The following is a 21,531-nucleotide window of genomic DNA, read 5'->3' on the forward strand; positions in this document are numbered from 1 at the left end:
TCATTATTTTACATGTTGATATCCAGCTATGCTAGCACCATTTGTTAAATATGCTTTTTTTTTATTTTACATTTTTTGCTTCTTTGTCAAAGACCAGGTGTTCAAAGGTGTATGGATTAATATCTGGGTCTTCAATTCAGTTCCGTTGGTCTTCCTGTCTGTTTTTATGTTAATACCAGGCTGTTTTCAGTTCTGTAGCTCTGTAGTGGAGTTTAAAGTCAGGGATTATGATGCCTCTAGAAATTCCTTTATTGTACAGGATTGTTTTGGCTATCCTTTTTTCTTTTTTTTCCAATTTATTTATTTTTTATTAAAAATTGCCATCTCCTCCCCTCCTCCTCCCCCTTCCCTCCCCTCCCCTCCACCCATACCCCTACTCCCTCCCTCTCCAGGCCAAAGAGCCATCAGGGTTCTCTACACTATGTTGAGTCCAAGGTCCTCCCAACTCCCTCCAGGTCCAGGAAGGTGAGCAACCAAACTGACAAGGCTCACACAGAGCCCGTCCTTGTCATAGAGACCAAGCCCATCGCCATTGTCCTTGGCTTCTCGGTCAGCCTCCACCATCAGCCACTTTCAGAGAGTCCAATTTGGTCGCATGTTCCATCACTCCCATTCCAACTGGACTTGGTGGTCTCCCGTTAGTTCTGTCCTGCCGTCTCAGTGGGTGAATGCATCCCTCATGGTTCTGACTTTCTTTCTCATGATCTCTCTCCTTCTGCTCCTCATCAGAACTTTGGGAGCTCAGTCAGCTTCTGTAAAGCAAAGGACACTGTCACTAAGACAAAAAGGCAGCCTACTGACTGGGAAAAGATCTTCACCAACCCCACAACAGACAAAGGTCTGATCTCCAAAATATATAAGGAACTCAAGAGACTAGACTTTAAAATGCTAATGAACCCAATTAAAAAATGGGGCACTGAACTGAACAGAGAATTCTCAACAGAAGAAGTTTGAATGGCCAAAAGATACTTAAGGGCATGCTCAACCTCCTTAGCAATCAGGGAAATGCAAATCCTTTTTTCTTTTACTGGGATTTTTATGGGCATTGCATTGAATCTGTAGATTGCTTTTGGCAAGATTGCCATTTTTACTATGTTAATTCTACCTACCCAAGAGCATGGGAGATCTTTCCATTTTCTGGTGTCTTCTACAATTTCTTTCTTCAAAGAGTTAAAGTTTTTGTCATACAGGTTTTCCACTTGCTTCGTTAGAGTTACTCCAAGATATTTTATGTTATTTGTGACTATTGTGAAAGGTGATGTTTCTTTGATTTCTTTCTCAGCCCATTTATCCTCTGTGTAAAAGAGGGCTACTTTTTTTCGAGTTAATTTGTATCCTGCTACATTATTGAATGTGTTTATGAGTTGTAGAAGTTCCTTGGTTGAATTTTTGGGGTCCCTTATATAAGCTATCATATCACCAGCAAATAATGAGAGTTTGACTTCTTCTTTTCTGATTTGTATCCCCTTGATCTCCTTTTGTTGTCTTATTGCTCTAGCTAGAATCTCAAGTACTATATTGAATAGATATGAAGAGAGTGGACAACTTTGTCTTGCTCCTGATTTCAGTTGAATTGCTTTGAGTTTCTCTCTATTTAGCTTGATGTTGGCTGTTGGCTTTCTATACATTGCTTTTTATTATGTTTAGACCTTTATCATGAAAGGATATTGTATTTTGTTGAAGGCTTTTTCAGCATCTAATGAGCTGATCATGTGTTTTTTGGTTTCAGTTTGTTTATATGGTGGATTACATTGACAGATTTTCGTATGTTGAACCATCCCTGCATCTCTGGGATGAAGCCAACTTGATTATGGTGAATGATTTTTCTGATGTGTTCTTGGATTCTGTTTGCCAGTATTTTAGCATCGATGTTCATGAGGGAGATTGATCTGTAATTCTCTTTCTTGTAATGTCTTTATGTGGTTTGGGTATCAGAGTAATTGTAGCCTCATAAAATGAGTTTGGCAAGCTGGGCGGTGGTGGCACACGCCTTTAATCCCAGCACTCGGGAGGCAGAGGCAGGTGGATCTCTGTGAGTTCGAGGCCAGCCTGGTCTACAAGAGCTAGTTCCAGGACAGGCTCCAAAGCCACAGAGAAACCCTGTCTCGAAAAATAAAAAAAAAAAAAAAGAGTTTGGCAGTGTTCCTTCTGTTTCTATTGTTCCAACTCAATTTTAAGAACCTTCTATCTCAGTAAATCTTCTTGGAGCCCAGCAGTGTGGGGTATGCAAAGATGGTCCTTCTAGGCCCAGCACCTCCCACCAGCAAGACTTAGAGATCCTTTTTGGATGTTGGCGGCTGCACATTCCTGACAAGAATATGTTACTCTGGTGAACATAACAAGTGTTTAAAAACCAGCTAGTTTTGAGTAGGCTGGAGGCAGGACAAGGTTCTTCATCATCGTGTCCAGGCTGCTGGACCAACTGCTTTGGCACGTGGACCATCTGATCCTATGGACATGATGGTGCTTGAGGTGGTGGTGGCAGGTAGGGATGCTGTGCGCAGTCGTTGAAAAACATCCTCTTCACTCCTTTCACCGTGTCCCACAGATAGAGGCAGTCTGTGTTTTCACTTTCCTCCAAATCTAGGAGTAGAATGGAGGACGCACATATGAACCCACACTCCCACAGCCGCCTCATGTTGTTTAACAAGTGGTGCTGGTCAGACTGGATAGCTGCAGGTAGAAAACTAAAAGGTGATTCTGATCTCTCACCCTGTGTAAAATTCAGCTTCAAATGGTTCAAAGACCTCAACATAAGGCCTGACACCGGAATGTGATGAAAGAGGAAGTAGGAAATGTGTTTGAACTCTGGCTCAGGAAAAGACTTTCTGACCAGGACCCCAACAGTGTGGGCATTAAGACCATTACTTTTTTTTTTTTTTTTTGCTTTTTGAGACAGGGTTTCTCTGGAGTTTTGGAGCCTGTCCTGGAACTAGCTCTTGTAGACCAGGCTGGCTTCAAGCTCACAGAGATCCGCCTGCCTCTGCCTCCTGAGTGCTGGGATTAAATACGTGCGCCACCACTGCCTGGCAGACCATTAATTTCTAAAAGATTTGTTTTTTAAAGATTTATTTAAAAATATTTTTATGTAACATATTTCGAGCATTTCCCCTCCCCAACTTTTCTTAGACCCTTCCCTTGTCTGCACTCTCTCAACTCCATGTTCTCTCTCTCTCAAAAGATATAAAACAAAAACAGAAAAGCATACAAACAAACAATAAGACAGCAAGTTCCCAAACAAAACAAAATGAAACAAATGCCCCACCCCTCCGGCCAACAAAACATGGAGTTCATTTTATATTGGATGGGACTTGTCCTGGAGTGTGGTTGATAGACACTCCATTGGAGAAAACTGACTTTTTTCTCTTTGACCAGAAGATATCCATTGCAAATAGCTTCTTGATTAGGAGGCGGGACTGTGTGTCCTCTTCCTTCTCGCGATGCTGGGACCCATCTGGCTTGAACCTGTGCAGGTCTGTGCATGTTGCCAGAGTCTCTGTGAGTTCATGTGTGCATCAGCCCCTCTGTGTCGGGAAGACACTGTTTTTCCTTGGAGCCATCCATCAACTCTGGCCCTCACAGCTGCTTCCTCTTCCACATAAATCCCTGAGCCTCAAAGGGATAGATTTAATAAAGGCAACCCATTTAGGGCTGGGTGCTACCAAGGACCGACACTTACTAAACAGAGCTGATGCTTGGCTTGTGGAGACTGCTGAAGTGGACCCCTGCAGAGGCAGGTAGAGCCCGGGAAGAGAACATTGGAAGCAGAAAAGATAAAACAAGCAAAGCCAAAACATGGGTGTGACCACCCCTTTGGTCTTAGAAACCAAGGCAGAAGAGAGACTCATGACTGTCCAGTACACTCAGGACAATAATGGGTAGTAAGGCTGGGCGGTGGTGGCGCTCGCCTTTAATCCCAGCACTCGGGAGGCAGAGGCAGGCGGATCTCTGAGTTCGAGGCCAGCCTGGTCTACAAGAGCTAGCTCCAGGACAGGCTCTAGAAACTACAGGGAAACCCTGTCTCGAAAAACCAAAAAAAAAAAAAAAAAAAAAAAGAAAAGAAAAAAATAATGGGTAGTAAGTTTCTGGAAGAAATATTTCGTATTAGGGCTGGGCAAAACCAGAGGAAGGACTGACACCTACTGGGGACTGAGCAGAAGCTCACCCCACAATTCATTGGTTTACATTCTCTGGGACACTGCATACCCATAACTCTTATTTTCCAGATTTAAACTGGAGCCACAGACTGTGTACCCCATCAGAACGGTTTGTTCCGTAAGACTTCACAATGTGGTAGGGGACTCGAAAGCATCCAGCCAAGAAAAAGTGAAGCTGACTTGTGGTATAATGTTTATCAATTTTGTATTACTGTCTTTTATTTTTTAATCTTTACTTCTGCATTAATATCTTTTCTTACTTTTATTCTTACAATAAATTGTAATAAGATTTAAAAAAACTCAAACATTGGACAAGACAAACCAACATAAGTAAGAGTCCAAGAGAAGGCACAAGAATCAGAAGCCCACTTGTTCACATTCTCAGGAATAAAACACAATAAACTGGAAGCCACAATGTATGTGCAGAGGACCCGGAACAGACCCATGCAGGTCCTGTGCGTGCTGCTTCAGTCTTGTGAGTTCATATGAGCTGTGCTCGTGTTGATTCAGGGGGCCTTATTTTCTTGCTGTTTGCTATCACCTCTGGCTCTTACACTCTTTCCACCTCCTCTTCTTTAGGGTTCCCTGAGCTCTGAGGGGAGGAATTTGATGGTGACATCTCGTTTAGGGCTGAGTGTTCCAAGATCTCTCACTCTGTGTAATGTCTGACTGTGGGTCTTTGTATCTGTTCCCATCTGTTGCAGGAGAAAGATTCTCTGATGATGACTGAACACAGCACTGACGGATGAGTATAGCAGAATATCATTAGTAGTCAATTTATCACTACTGTTTGTTTGCGTGTTTAGACTAGTATTATTTGTTTTTTCCCTTAGGCTCCTGGAATGTCTGGTCTCCGGCTCTTGGTCACCCAAACAGTGTCATTGGGTTCCATCTGGTGATTCGGTTCCATTGGTCCTCCTGTCTGTTTTTATGCCCATACTAGACTATTTTCAGTACTGTAGCTCTGTAGTAGAGTTTGAAGTAGGGAATTGTGATGCCTCCAGAAGTTCCATTATTGTACAGGATTATTTTAGCTACTCTGGGTTTGGCCAGCAACTGCATAAGATGTAACCCAATTCCGGTACTAGAAGCTTAGTTTGGTGAAAAGATATGGAAGGTTGGGACTCTGTCTCCCCCATTATTTGGAGATTTCATTTAGATCACCTTCATATATGTATATATTTTCAGAAGTTTCTACTGTATTGGGTTTCCGTAGTACTCCTCAAATTTCTCTCAATTTTAGCTGTCTCTCTCTATATTTTTCCCCCCAATCCCTTCTCTTCTCCCACCTCACTTGATTCTCCTGAGAGGTTACAGGAGATTTTTGTTAAGAAAGGGAAATAGAATAGGTAATTATGGATGGATTGGGGATGGGATTGGAATTGGAACATTGGCTACATTTTGGGTTAATCTAGATGTCTATCAATGGACGAACTGAAAAAGAAAATGTGGTAAATATGCAGAGTAGAATTTCATTCTGCCACAGGGAAAAATAAAATTATGCTGCATCCAGGGAAATGAGTGCAAGTGGACATTCTCATTGAAAAAATTAAGTCAGACTCCAAAAGACAAACATTGCATATTTTTTTGGTTCTACATACTAGATTTTATACAGAAATGTAAAATCATGTATGTACATACCATGAAAATAGACATGAAACTGTCCTGGGGACAGAGAGGATTAAAGAGAAGGGATTAGGAAATTAAACCCAAGGGAAGGAAGTATGGGGGAACACTATCAAAGCACATTCTATATGCATAGGAAAATGTCTCTACAAAGCCCGGCATTCTGTTTAATGAATGCATGCCAGTAGATCAAAGCAAGAGTTGTCTTCTAAATCTGCTATTGACATATTAATGCAGGAAGGGCCAACCCCTAACTGTCAACCATTACGAGAAAAGATCCATTGACAATCATTTATTTTATTTAAATAACATTTTAACTTATTTAGCACAATGACTACAGTTTCCCTCCTTCTCCTCCTGCTTCCTATCTACCTCCTCCCCTTCCAATCCTCCTCCATCTCCATTCAGAAAGGGGTCGTTCTCCCAAGGGCTTGAACAAAGCCTGGCACATCAAACTGAGGCAGGACTGAGCTCTTCTGCTTGTATCAAGGCTGGGTGAGGTAACCCAGGATGGGGAACAGGATCCCAGAACTGGCAGACATGTTTAAAGGAATTTTCTTGGATAGATAAAAGCAAATATCTGAAAATCTACAGATTCCAGGGCACATGATCCCACAATTCTCTGTGTCCTTTTAAATCTCTGTCCTTAAACCTCATCTCTTGGTCTACATCTATGTTCAGACACATTCCTGCCTTGAGAATAGAATCCAATGAATGCAAATGATATCAACTTTCACTAGGTGAAGATGTGGAATGCAATATGAAATTCCCAACTCTGTTAGGAAACAGCACTCCATGAAGACTGCTTCCTCTTGCAGTGGACCATCTATGCCCTGCTGTGTTAGACAGCCTCAGGGCACAATGCACCTCTGCTTCCCCCGAAACTCTAACTAAGCTCCCATCCACGGTATTTCATCCGGGGAATAGGGAAGAGCACAAAACACAACCAAAACTCTACACATCCTATACTGTTTGTGACACGCTTCAGGAGGGAGAAGCAGAGACCATGAGTTTTCTACACCAGAACTCCTGGAGATTTTAAAGTTAATCTGTATTGAATAGAAAGCATCATCTTGTATGTGACTAATAGAAAGGAAGCACATTTTTTAAACAACTGCTACTTTTTTCCATGCAAATGATTTTATTTTAGTCTCACACAATCCTTTTCCAGTCCTGTGACATGATGTCAAAAAAATAAGAAAACCCGATTTAAAGAAATGACACATCAAGTCATGACTAGTTGGCAACTATCTAACCCCTGGTGGCTTTGTTTACTGTGACTTGCTGTCTCCAAGGATGACAGAGACACTTGATTAAATAGCAGATGCCATTGTTTAGTAAAATGCACTGACTTCACACCACACTTGTGAGTCTTTATTTCCACATGGTTCATCTCATACACATCGCAATAAATTCCTTTGCCGTAAGAAGGAAGTTGTTTTAAAGAACTTCCCTCTTGACTGGTCATCTGATCTTAGTAGGATCACATAGCACTTGGGAAGAAATATACAGGTCAATAAGCCAGCGTTGGAGGCCAGAATGGAAAGAATTTCCACAGTCACCATGGTTTTGCCTTTGGAGCTCAGGTAAGTGGGTATGAAGGAAATCCACACAACGCAGAAAACCAGCATGCTGAACATGATTATTTTTGCCTCATTGAAGCTATTTGGTAGCCTCCTTGCCAGAAAAGCAATAAGCAAGCTCAGAACTGCAAGAAAACCTAGGTACCCCAGACACAATAGAAGGCAAGGGTGGAGCCCTCGTTACACCACAGGATGATTTGCCCAGACTCTGACTGCATGTCAATGTCAGGGAAAGGAGGATATGTCCCAAGCCAGACTGCACAGATGCACACTTGGATGAGGGAACCACTGATGACTATAGCATTTGAGAGTCGGGTCACCATCCATGTTCGCCATGCACTCCCTGGTTTGATGGCTTTGAAGGCCATAACCACAATGAAGGTTTTTGCCAAGATGGCAGAGACAGCAACAGAAAATACAACCCCAAAAATTGTTTGTCTTAATCACAGGTGACTGTCCTAGGTTGACCAATGAATATCAATGAGCAAAAGAAACAGAGCATTAGAGAAACAAGCAGAATATAACTGAGATTTTGGTTATTTGTTCTGACAATGGGTGTGTCCCGATAGTAGATAAATAATCCTAAAATTAGAGCTGAGAAGACAAATAAACTTATGGCTACAGAGACCAAAACAGCTCCCAGAGTATCTTCATGGGACAAAAATGTCATAATTTTAGGAAGACACTGATTTCTCTGCTTATTTGGATACTGATCTTCTGGACACTTGATGCATTGATCCATATCTGAAAGGAAAAGCAGATTGATGTTGACATTCCATCAGTCACTTCCCAAATGATAGTGTGGGAAGTATACCGTGGGTAGAACCATTGTTTAATTCTGAAGGGAATGTGTTGTGGGATAACCTTTTTGTATACTGTGAAGATGTGTCTTTGCCAGGGTGCCTTCTTATTGGTTTAATAAAAACCTAAATGGCTTTTTGCTGGGCAGTAGGTGTAGGCAAGACAGCTAGATACAGAAGATACTGCAAAGAAAAAAAAAGGTGGAGTTGCCAGATAGACAGAGAGGAATCAGCATGGGAAGTACAGAATGAAGGTAACTGAGCCATATAAAAGAACATAGACTAAAAAATGTGGGTTAATGTAAGTTATAAGAACTAGTTAGGAACAAGCCTAAACTATCAGCTAAGCTTTTATAATTAATAAGTCTCCATGTGGTTATTTTGGAGCTGGCAGATGGGGCAGAAAAATCTGACTACATACATGTATGTATCATTATTTTAGAAATAATGCTGAAGGCAATACATTGTAGAGTTGAATATTTTTACTTACAGTAAAAAAATGTTTGTTTTGATGAGTTCCTTAAAATACTTCTTTGAATTATAATTAAAACTTGATTAAAGTAAAAATAATTTTACACTTAATTGCCAATGTATATTTATTGCATATATTTATGTTATTTTATCAAAACATTTAGTAATTTTCTTCTCATGGTATCTTTTTGAAGAAAAGATACAGGTAGAGGTAAGTCTGAATATTTAAAGCTAATGCAGTGAATGGGAAGTCTTATTCTCTAAGCTTAGACACCATTCACTCTGAAGAACACTTGCATGGGGCCTCTCTTTAGTCAGAAAAATAATCGCAGCAAGATACAATATCACACATCTGTAATTCCAGCACTCAGGAAACAGAAACAGGACTGCCTCCCAGCCTGGTCTACATCGCACATGCCACGCCAGATAGAGCTTCCCAGTGATTCCTTGTCTCAAAAGAAAAGAAGAGAAGGAAAAGATGAAAGAAAACAATTACATGTTCAACTGTGAGTTTATGTCACAAAAAGTCTTAAAACACCAGTAAAGTATTGATCATTCCATACTGTTAAATTTTCTTCCAAAAAGTGGTTCAAACCAGTTCTTTCCAGTGGTATACATAGGTTGTTTTCAGGGATAATGATTTCCTTATGGTTATTATCAAAAGTTAATATGCTTGGGTATCAGTTTTGTTTACTCTTCCTTTCAATTTTGAAGAATCATCCTTTAACATAAGCAGCTAGATATTGGTGGTTTGAATAAAAAGGGTGCACAGGAAATAATACTGGTTGGACTACTTCCAGAGCATAGATGCAATGTTTCAAAGGTACTATCAAGATGTTTTAGCAGCCACTGAAAAGCTGATGGGCCAAAGAAACTGTACTGAATCCATTGTTAAAGGTGTATGATGAGCCCTGGGTAAATTTAATCCAGTAATGAAACATAATGATAATTGAATGATCTGTGGGTGCAGCTGTATATAGAGCACATGCCTAGCATATGTGAGGCTTCAGGTTCAAAACCCAACACAAAAATGTGCTCCATGCACAATGATGAAAGGAATATTTTTCTCAACATTGTTTAGAATCACAGAACCTTATCACTCAATTAAACTGATTTGCAGGAAACATAAACTTGTACATTTGCAAACTTTTTAAAATTAAAGTTTTTAGACACAGCACAAAAGTTATTGTTCCAGACTCTGAGAAGCATAACTAGTGAAGTACAAGGATAATGTTATACTTAATAGATGTTAGACTACGGAGGAAAAACAGTTCAGTCACATAGACCGGGAAACATCAAGCCTTCTACTGATGTCTGAGAAAATACTTACATGGGGTTGAGAGGAAAAGGACACCACAAGCATATTACGTAGAACCACAAGCACTTAAAAATTATAGTGTCTCTAGAAAGGATGAAGGTGAATATATTTTCTTGCTGTTTATTTATTAAAGTCAAACTGAACTCAGCACAGATGTGCTGAAGACTAAGCTGGACCAGATGCAGGAGCATACTCCTGAAGTCATCCAGGAGGCTGAGGCAGGAGGATCACTGAAGCCCAAGGTTTTGAGACCAACCTGGGCAGCATAGCAAGGCTCAATTTCAAAATAAAACAAACAAAAAGCAACAGTAAAAATTGGAGTGAAATAAAGTTTAGTTGTTGTTGTTTTGTTTTGTTTTTCCAAGAAAGGGTTTCTGTATGTAGGCTGGCCTTGAACTCCCAGAGATTCACTTGCCTCTCAAGTGCTAGGATTAAAGGCATACACCACCACTACTTCACAAGAACTTCTTTTTTAAGTGTTGCAGTTAGTTATATAAATATAAATGATCTCAGGCATTGTATACTCAGCCCCGTCTCACTATGTATTCTTCCATATTCAAGTCATTTCCAGAAATACCTGTCTCATTTGCGATCTCTCCATCTGGGCAAGGCAGGCAATCAAAACAACAAAATGGCTTTCCTTCAAGAGGTGTTTTTCTGAAACCCAGTAGACAACTTGGAGTGCAGACAGCAAAAGGAGCCTGTACAGGAGACATGGGAGGAGGGAGTGAGACAAAAGGCAGAATCCAGATTAGCATCCACAGGGCAGATTTCAGCAGGACTCCTGTGCTAACAGCAGGAACTGCCATGTTTTTAGAGGGTTTGACGCTTAAAAATATTTTTCTCTTGGCATCATATGAACTCTTACTTTATTTTATTTAATTCACTTATTATTTTATTATAAAAAAAACATCTTTTACATTTAAATATATTTTGATCATACCCCCAATCTGTTCTGATCATCTCTTTCTCCCTACCCATCCAACATTAAGTTCTTTCTCAAAAAATAAACCAAAATCCCAATACAACAATAAAACCCTCCAAACCTAGAAAATAAAATACAACAGCACCAAAAAAGAAAACCAAATGAAAACAAAACCCACCAAATTGTAAACAAATAAAAGCCGATAAAACAAAAACAAAACCTGAGTTCCCTTATTTGCTGGTCAACTCTTCCTGACATGAGAGCTGCCCTGGAGTGGTTGACATACCCAGTGTTGTTTTATTAGAGAAAACTGATTTTCCCTCTCCAGCAGGATCCCAGAAGACCACAACATCCCCATCACTATGCATCATGTCCATTTTCATCATATCACTGAGATGCTCAGGGTGAATGGTGCCAACAATAAGGGAGATGAATGTGCATAGAGCTTTTTAAATTCAAGTTCAGAATCATCTATTTCCAGAGACTGTTTTTGTCCCCAGATCATCACCTTATTTCTTTCACCTAAGTTAGTTACTTCCACCTAAGCCTTGGCCTCTGTGATCCATCTAGAAAACTGCCTGAGTTGTTCCTTCTTACCAGGAAGGCCAAGGGTCTATTAGATCTTTACCAGGCAATCTAGAGAATTAATCCAAAATGAATCAGTAATTCTTACAATGATTTGATGTGGGATTCCCCTCTGTATGCTGTGAATACCATTAATTAATAAAGAAACTGTCTTGGATCTGCACAGGGATTAGAGGCAGGTGAAAAAAACTAAACTGAATGTGGGAAGAAGGAAGGTGGAGGCAGGAAGAAGTCATGTAGCCCCACTGGAGCCAGACAGAACTTTAGCCGGTAAGCCACAGCTATGTGGCAATATACAGATTACTACAAATGGGTTAAATTTATATGTATGAGTTAACCAATAAGAAGCTAGAGCTAATGGACCAAGCAGTGATTTAATTAATATGGTTTCTGTGTGATTATTTCAGGGCTGAGCAGTTGAGAACTAACAAGCGGTCTCCTTATAACAAATTGGCACACCAATGTGGCCAACTAAATCCATTTAAAAACCTGAGAGAGCTTGAAGTGGAATTCTAGACACAAAAATACAGAGTTTAACACAGCTTCTTGCTGCAGTTCCTTTAAGAGAGGTTTTCCTGACTCAGCAGTAGCAGAAAAAAAAAGTCGCGGTGATGGAGGAGAGTTATCTGTCTATGTTTCTTTCATTGGTTAATTAATAAAGAAAACTGCCTTGGCCCTTTAAGAACAGAAAATTAGGTAGGTGGAGTAGACAGAACAGAATTGTGGGAACAAGGAAGTAGAGTTGGAGAGACGCTTCAGGCAGTCGCGTGGTGAGTCTCCATGCTGCTCCTCTCCGAGATGGACGCAGGTTAAGATCTCTCCTGGTAAGCCACAACTCGTGGTGCTACCCAGATTACTAAATATGGGTTAAAGGAAGATGTGAGAATTAACTAATAAGAGGCTGAAACTATGGGCCAGGCAGTGTTTTAAAAGAATACAGTTTCCGTGTAATTATTTCGGATAAAGTTAGCCGGTTGCTGGGAACTGGGCGGCGGGACGCAGCCCCGCCGCTTCACACTACAGTTTGGCGCGCCAACGTGGTGACCAAATCCACGTAAAAACCTGAAAAAGCTTTAAATAAAGGAGAGAGAGAGTTTAACACGGCTTTTTGCTGTTTGCCTGGACATGCTGTAGAGAGATCTCCTGTTTCCGCAATAGCGGCACAAAAAAAAAAAAAAAAAAAAAAAAAAAGCTGAGTCATTTTAAAATGCAGCTTCCTGCGCTGTGCCGCCAGTGCAAACTCTGGCTATAAAACATTTCAGTGGCTTTTATGGACTGGATGTTTGTGTGCCCGCTGGGGATCGGAAAGAAGGTTCTCTGAGACCATGCTCTGAGGCAGGAGTGGCTCCGGCTCTGCTCCGCCAGGCTGAATTGTGCTGACCTCAGGCAGGAACTATCGTAATTACCATGATAACAGCGCAGTTAAGGTTTAGACTTGGCTATAAACAGGCAGTACCGTATTATTTTAAGAAGTGGTTAACCTTTTAAGAAATGCTCCTGGATAGTAAAAAATTACAGATTCACAATAGAAAAGATTCAGACATAGAAGGCCTTTAAATGGCTCACGTAGGCTTAAAAGAGAGAAAAAGAAAATATAGAGAATAAAGTTAATGCCTTAAAAAAAAAGGTTAAAGTCTTTAAAGAGACAGAGTACAGATAGTTATAGATTAAAAGAAGTAAAGTGATAGAGTAAAAATAAGCCACGTAAAAATGGAAAATTCACAGAGAGTCTGGATTATGTATTTTGTTGTGTTTTCTTTGATTTTTTTGACTGTAAAGGAGCTAAGTACAGAGAGACATTTCATTATATGGGCTGCCAGTCTAGACCAGAATGGACATCTTAACGGTATGACTTCAGGATTTGGATCTAAGAACATGATGCTTTGGAAAAGAGTTTCTTCTTTTGTTTTCACAGAGGACGAGACTCTGTGGATTGCTTCTATCCCAATATGGTATGATAGACCACGCCCTCCTGAAAGGTTGCTGTGAACATCTTCAAAAAATTACTTCACTCAACTGCCAACTGAGAGGAACCTAGCACACAGGTTACACCATAAAAGACCTAAATAACAGCGCCCCCATTCAGCAGGAAGCAGTTTGGAGAGAAAAAACTGCGCCCATTTTCCCAAATATTGTTTATAAATGTTCTTTTACATTTAAAGGGGGAGATGATATAGATATGAATAATTTGCATTGGTATAGATTTTAAGGACAATTTGTTATATGTATATGTATTTCTGATCTTGATTAAGCTATTTTGATTGTGTAGTTCATTTTAAAAACTGTAATGTATAATTAGGAAATATAGGTTGTTAATGGATAATCATTGATAATAGTTAAGCTTGTAGTCATGTTATTAGATTTTCTAGATATGTAGAGATATATTTCAGTTAGATAGACATTCTTCATATCTTTCAAAGACTGCAGAATATGGCATTTAATGTTTTAATAACTTAGGGTTTTTCATGACAATGAGACACGTCTGCTCCTGGCAGCACCAATCTACTTCGAGAGGAAGATGGGCATCGAAGAGGCTACTTATGGAGTTTGTTAGCCATTTGGGCAAGAAACTGCTCTTGCCTGGACTGTTCCATAAACTGGACACAAAGAACCCGCAGAGAGAGGACTGCTGAACTTGCCTAAAGGTGAGATGGTCTTTCGGGATTCCTGATTCATGAAAGAGTCTGCGAGATGTTCTGCAGGACACAACAGAAAGTGACTGAACTGTCTTTGAAATTTTTCTGCTTCATGAAAATGTCTGCTGGATACTTATGGGCCTGTAGGCTGAAGATGGATGCCCCAACAGTACAGAGGAACTTTGGGTGACTGTCCAGGCAGCGAGTTGTCTCTGTCATTTCTAGAGTTTTATAAGTTACTTATTTCTTGTTTACTTAGGTAGCATTATATCCTTCTGGAGTCTTTGATGGAGTTGAAGAATAAATAGATAGTTATAGCTTTCCTTAGTTATGATAAAAGATAAAATAGATTTAAATATTGTAACTGTAATACTTGCTTGATAACTGTTTTGTTATATGTAATTTTGCTATGTTAAAGTTGAAGCCTTTCTTTTTTATTTAAACAGAAAAAGGGGAAATGATGGAGGAGAGTTATCTGTCTATGTTTCTTTCATTGGTTAATTAATAAAGAAAACTGCCTTGGCCCTTTAAGAGACAGAGAGTTAGGTAGGTGGAGTAGACAGAACAGAATTGTGGGAACAAGGAAGTAGAGTTGGAGAGACGCTTCAGGCAGTCGCGTGGTGAGTCTCCATGCTGCTCCTCTCCGAGATGGACGCAGGTTAAGATCTCTCCTGGTAAGCCACAACTCGTGGTGCTACCCAGATTACTAAATATGGGTTAAAGGAAGATGTGAGAATTAACTAATAAGAGGCTGAAACTATGGGCCAGGCAGTGTTTTAAAAGAATACAGTTTCCGTGTAATGTTTGTTTAAACAGAAAAAGGGGAAATGATGGAGGAGTGTTTATGTGTTACTTTCATTATTAATAAAGAAAACTGCCTTGGCCCTTTAAGAGGACAGAAAATTAGGTAGGTGGAGTAGACAGAACAGAATTCTGGGAAAGAGAGGGAGACGCTTCAGGCAGTCGCGTGGTGAGTCTCCATGCTGCTCCTCTCCGAGATGGACGCAGGTTAAGATCTCTCCTGGTAAGCCACAACTCGTGGTGCTACCCAGATCACTAAATATGGGTTAAAGGAAGATGTGAGAATTAACTAATAAGAGGCTGAAACTATGGGCCAGGCAGTGTTTTAAAAGAATACAGTTTCCGTGTAATTATTTCGGGTGTAAAGCTAGCCGGCGGCGGGTGGCGGAACGCAGCCCGCCGCTTCTCACTACAGTCGCGGGACTTTGAAATGCCGGTTTTCTGGGCTGTGCTGCCAATGCAACCTCTGGCTCTTTCAGGAGGCCAAGCATTTAAATGGGGTTTGTGAGCAATGTGCTACAACTTGCTTAATGGCAACACAGACTGGCAGTGTGCCTAAAAATGGGGCAGTGTACATGGCTCTCAGAGGCAGCGAATAGCTCTGCCATGCTGGGCTGGGTGGGGCAAGCAGGCAGTACCATATATACCCTAGCAATGCCTCAGCTTAGATTTTTAAGAAGTGCTTAGTATTTTAAGAAGTGCTTCTGGTCAGAAAGTAATTACAGATATGCAATAAAGACAAATCCAGATGGAAAAGACCTCTAAATGGGTCAAGGGTCTATTAGATCATTACAAGGCAATCTAAAGAATTAATCCAAAAGAAATCAGTAATTCTTACAGTGATTCTACAGCCAGGAAGTTCAGACATTTGGCATTGGAAAGGACAAAGTGTGGTCCTTCTCAGCCTAAAGACATTTAGTGGCTCCTATTTGCCCTGTTCTCTGAGAAATTCCACTCTGAGGAATAGTACATGGTGCCAACTCCAAAGATACTCACTTTACTATAGTATTCACCCCAAGTTATCAGTTCATCATTTAGGGAAAAGTGCTGAGCACTGTGAGCTTCAAAGATGAACTCACCAATGCTCACTTGAGCTTTGGTACCATTCGGCAGAGACTGGTAATTCAAGATGTCAATCATGGTTGTCAAACCTTCCTTATTTCCATTCTCCTCATCGGTGTTTCTTCCAAGTTGGCCCCGTTTCAAGAATGGGTGGAGCTAAAAGTGAAAAATAACCTGAGCTATAAGGCATAGACATGTAAATAAACCTGGTTACCCTCTCTTTCTCTAGTAATACATTCCATTGGCTTTCAGTATCATTCCATATATCAAATGTTTACCATACATGCCAGAAGTAGGTCTGTATGCTTTGTCTATATTAACACAGTTATGTGCTATTGGCTAACACTATTGCCACTTTACAAATTTTAAAACTGAACTTTTCTAAACCACACAGTTAGTCAATGATGAAATGAGACACTGGGGACCCAGTTATAATTTTTAAGAAAAAACAGGAGCAATGAATGAGATGTCTTAAACTCTTTGCAAAATAGCATTTCAAGGAAAACGCTTTTTCTTTCAGAAGCATAAATTACTTAAGAAGGAATTGCAATAAAATAAAACTTTTAGTTATTTTAAAAAAATAAAAGTTGCATTTAAGGAGGGAGATGAAAGCAGAACACATGTGATATAAAAATAGAGAGCATAATGGGATGGCAAGCTATAAGGATAGGTGGGAGTAAGAGAGAATAGAAAGTGTGTGTAGTGGCATTTAATTTGTATTTTAATAAATAAAGCTTGTCTGAAGATCAGAGAGTAAAACAGGCCCACTGGTCAGCCTTACAGACCAGGAAGTGGTAGCATACACTTTTAATCCCCATAGCCACAAGAGTTTATCACAGAAACCAAGTGGTGCATGCTTTTAATCCCAGAACTAGAGTGGAATAAAAACGGGAGGAGACAGCTCAGTCTCATTCTAGATTTCTGGAGGCAGGATCACCATTTCAGACTGAGATAGAGGTAAGAGCTAGTGGCTGGCTGTTTTGCTTTTCTGACCTTCAGGTTGAACCCCAATTTCTTTCTCTGTGTGTATTTTTATTAACCATGCTTCAAGTAGGGACAAGTTAACCAAAACTGAAGATATATGAAGAAGTCACATGGAAAGCTATGACTTTACAAGCTAATTTGGAAAAAACCCCATAATTTAAAAAGATTCTGAACAGAAATATTGCAGTTTATTTTAAAACTCCCAGTGGCAGATGTAGGAAATTTCCCTTTTAGTTAGGAGTCCCCCAGTAGGCCCCCTAACTATACAGGTAACAAACTTGGTTCCTATCAGAATCTTGGTTACCTATCAGAACTGTATAGTATTTGCAAAGATACCACACACTTTGGTTGCAAGAAACAAGTTAGGCTGGAACTAAGCTGAGAAAAGGCCAGCTCGAATGGGACTGATGGAGCATGTGATCAAACCAGACTCTTTGAATGGGGCTGACAATGAGGGCTGACTGAGAAGCAAGGACAATGGCACTGGGTTTTGATTCTACTGCATGTAGTGAGGAGCTGTGGGCAGGCCTGCTTTTCGTCCTGTCTGGCTCCCGGCCACCGGCTAGCTTTACCCGAAATAACAACACACAAATAGTATTCTTTTAAACACTGCCTGGCCCATTAGTTTCAGCCTCTTACTCACATCTTGACTAACCCATATCTAATAATCTGTGTAACACCACGAGTGGTGTCTTACCAGGAAAGATTCTAGCGTATGTCCATCTTGGACCAGAGCTTCATCATGTCTCTCTCCCTGAGGAGAGGCACAGCAGTCTGTCCCAGAGAGGAGAGGCAGGGCAATTGTCTGAGCCATCTACCTCACTTCCTTTTTCCTGTTCTGTCTACTCCACCTATCTAAATCTTGCCCTATCAAAAAGCCAAGGCAGTTTGTTTATTAGCCAATGAAAATCCTCCATCACTGCATGTACTGGCTTTGTGGGAGCCTACTCTGTTCGGATGCTCACCTTCCTAGACCTGGATGGAGGGGGGAGGACCTTGGACTTCCCACAGGGCAGGGAACCCTGACTGCTCTTTGGACTGGAGAGGGAGGGGGAGAGAGAGAAGGGGGAGAAAAATGGGAGGAGATGGAAATTTTTAATAAAAGAATTTAATTAAAAAAAGAAAATTTTGATATTGAGTAAACATTTCAGAGTGTGACTACACAAATGAGTGTGGCCACACCATGATTAGGAAACACAGATTTGTCAGGCCACCACTGGTCTCCTCTTGACTAATGCATTCTTTCATGGTACCATTTATATTTGTATATGGAATAAATTCTCCACCTGCCCCCCAAATAACAAGCTGAAACTATTTTTGAAAGAGTTAATACAACCAGATGCTTCCAACAAGAGACTTAATTTATCCATAAGAAAATATATAAACTGAAAGTGAAAGAATAGAAAAAGATAATTTCATGTAAATAATAATAAAAATGATGAGGAGTAGGGTTGAGGATGGAGTTCAGTGGTAATACCTGAACAGCATACACAAGGGCCTGGGTTCAGTGTGTGGCACTGAGATAGATGATAGATAGATAGATAGATAGATAGATAGATAGATAGATAGATAGATAAAAGCAAGATTAGCTACACTTGAATGCATCTTTGGGGGTCAAACACTGTTACAAAAAGCAAGAAATTTCAAATAATGACTGGAAGAAATTCATCAAATACATCAAAATACAAATAACAATGATGTGGGAATCCCCTCTGTGTGCTGTGATTATCATTAATGAATAAAGAAACTGCCTTTGCCTGTTGATAGGGCAGAATTTAGGTAGGAAAACTGTACTCAATGCTGGGAGGAAGAAGGTAGAGTCGGCGAGACATGATGGAGTTGCCAGAGTCATGGTATGCCAAATCTTTGCTGGTAAGCCACTGCCACATGATGATATACAGATTACTAGAAATGGGTTAAATTGATATAAGAGTTAGCCAATAAGAAGCTAGAGCTAATGGGCCAAGCAGTGTTTTAATTAATACAGTTTCTCTGTGATTATTTTGGGTCTGGGCAACTGGGAACCAACAAGCGGCTCCTCCTTCTACATAACAATTATAAATATATTCAAGTATATAAAGGAAATATTAACAGATCTAAAGTCAGAAATAGGCCACAGCCAAATAGCAGTGGTTAATAGCCATATCTCCAGTTTCAGAAATGAACAAATATTTAGACTGAAAATTGAAGGGAAATATTGAACTTGAAGTTCACAGTAGACCAAATGAACTTGACAGATATATATGGAACATACTTTTCAAGAATCAGAGTACATATTCTTCTCCTTTTTAGTAGTCATCATTGTCTCCTGCCAAAGTCAGGCAAATATATGATAAGAAAATCACAGATTAGTATCTCAAATCAACACATATGCAGTAATTCAACAAAAATACTTTGCAATATCTTATTAAAATAACACTGTGACCAAGTGCTTGAAATACAAAGATGAGCCAACACATATAAATTACTGACTTGATAAAGTTTAATAATAGATAAACTAAAAAAAATCACATGCTCTTATTAATAGATGTAGAAAAACATCAGAAAAATTCAGGAAACTGCTTAATCAAAACTTTCAACACATTCTCCGCATGTTAACTGCCATGTACAGCAAAGCCCAGACTGGAAGTCTGAAGAAAACAGGAACTTACTCAACAAATGATGCTGGAGAAACTGGATGGCTGCAGAGAGATTTTAACTAGATTTTTATCTCTCACACTACATTCACACTACATTCAAAGGCCTCCACATAGGCCTGAAACAACTAATAAAAAACATGCAAAAGCAAGGGAAAACCCTTCTAGAGATGAGTATAGGCTACAGCTCTCTAAAAAGAACTCCCATCAGTGATAGCACAGTTGATGAGATAATGTGGATGGGGAAAATCTCAGGGGGCTTTACCCTGAGGAACTACAGGAATTCATAGCTATTGAGACAGGGAGAGTGAAGACAATTAGGCCCAGGGTTAAGTGCCCTAATTGGTTATCCGATACCAAGAGGTCAGCCCTAAAAACATCCACATGAGCAACACTAAATGGATTTATCCAGTTATATCTATAATCTATATTTAACTGCATATTATATATTATTAGTATACAATTATTATTATTATTAACTGTGTGTTATATATTATTAGTATGCAATTAATAATATACATGTTCTTCCATACATTAATACAGAACAATAATGATTAATGAAAAATAAAGGCCAGGAATTTGAGAAGGAGTTGGGGGAGGAAAGGGAGGCAAGGAAAATTATGTAATTATATTTCAAACAAATTTATAAAGAAAAGGCTAAAGATTTCTCCTTTAAGATAGATGAGGAGATAAGAATGTACATTTCTGAGCAAATGAGTGGGTCTCTGATTCTTGTGCCTTCTCTTGAGTTCTTTCCCTTCTGTTGGTTTGCCTTGTCCAACTTCAAAGTGATAGCTTTTGTTTTTACTCTATTTAAAAAAATGACAAAAAAGAATGCACACTCCCTCCATGTCTGGTGAACAGCAGAGGGTCATACACCCAAACCAGGAGGAAACAAATTGTCTAGCTTTACAGAGGGCATGATCTAATGCAAGAATCACATGGCGAAAACCCCTCTTTGCCAGAAATAAGTTAGAACCAATAAATGAATTTGTGAAGTTGTAGGACAAAAACTAAACATTAAAAATGTCATATACATTGGCCATTCGGGGACAGGCAGAGACTCCAGAACCTCCAGAAATTGAGACAAGGTGGAGGGATAGGTTGAGGGTTCTGGGAACCAACTGTCAACTCCCTTCTCCAGATGACAGCACCTAGGTATAGTGAGGCTGCCACTGAGTCCAAGGGCTCTCACTCGCCCTCCTCAACATACCCGAACCCCAAAGGAAACTGGGGGTTACATCATTCAGGCCAACAGAGTAGTGTCAAAAACTTACCCTCCAAAGTAATTAGTCTAAACTCCACTGGGGCAATGCATACCCCAAATTCTATTCCATAGCTTTAAGCTGGAATTGCAGATTTCACACCACAGGCCTCAGTCATAAAAACAGACAGAAAGACCAAGGGGACAGAACACAGACCTGAACAAAACCACACAGCCATGGCCACAACACTGTAAAAAACAGACAACAGAGAAAAGACGTTGCCCGACAAATGGTGCTTGGGCAAGTGGATAGCTACCTGGAGAATTTAGTGTTCCTTATCCCTCACCCCAAGAGAAAATCAGCTTCAGGGGCTCAAACACCTTCACAGAAGTCCTGGAACTAATAAAACATACAAAAACAGGGGAAAGCACTTCTAGAGATAAGCATAGGCTAAAACTGTTTGAAAAGAACTCCAGTGGTTCAGCAAATGTTGCTAAGAGCTGGCCAATGGCATTTCACAAGTTTTAAAGGTTTCTTCAAAGCAATGGAAGCAATTAAGTGAAGAAATGTCCAAAAGCATGGGGACAATCTTCGTGAATGACACATCTAACAGAAGATCCGCATCTAGAATACACAAAGAATCAGCCAACCAGCCAACCAACCAACCAGCCAGCCAGCCAACCAACCAAACCACCCACCCACCCACCCACCCACCAACCCACCCACCAACCAACCAACAAAC

The 21,531-nt window shown here is 40.1% G+C and overlaps 1 protein-coding gene across 1 annotated transcript in view; it reads right to left on the reverse strand.

Annotated features, from left to right (window-relative positions):
- Nucleotides 1–2,449: 2,449 nt before the first annotated feature.
- The window catches only part of LOC119807123 (vomeronasal type-2 receptor 26-like), a 32,119-nt gene continuing 13,037 nt past the window's right edge, over nt 2,450–21,531 (reverse strand). The window contains 6 exon segments of the mRNA XM_042054516.1: nt 2,450–2,713; nt 7,184–7,518; nt 7,521–7,811; nt 7,814–8,110; nt 10,533–10,656; nt 15,899–16,120. Of these exon segments, the coding sequence (XP_041910450.1) occupies nt 2,450–2,713; nt 7,184–7,518; nt 7,521–7,811; nt 7,814–8,110; nt 10,533–10,656; nt 15,899–16,120 (1,533 nt within the window).

The sequence above is a fragment of the Arvicola amphibius genome, chromosome 2 (genome assembly GCF_903992535.2).
Source record: "Arvicola amphibius chromosome 2, mArvAmp1.2, whole genome shotgun sequence".
In the NCBI taxonomy this organism is placed as follows: Eukaryota; Metazoa; Chordata; class Mammalia; order Rodentia; family Cricetidae; genus Arvicola; species Arvicola amphibius.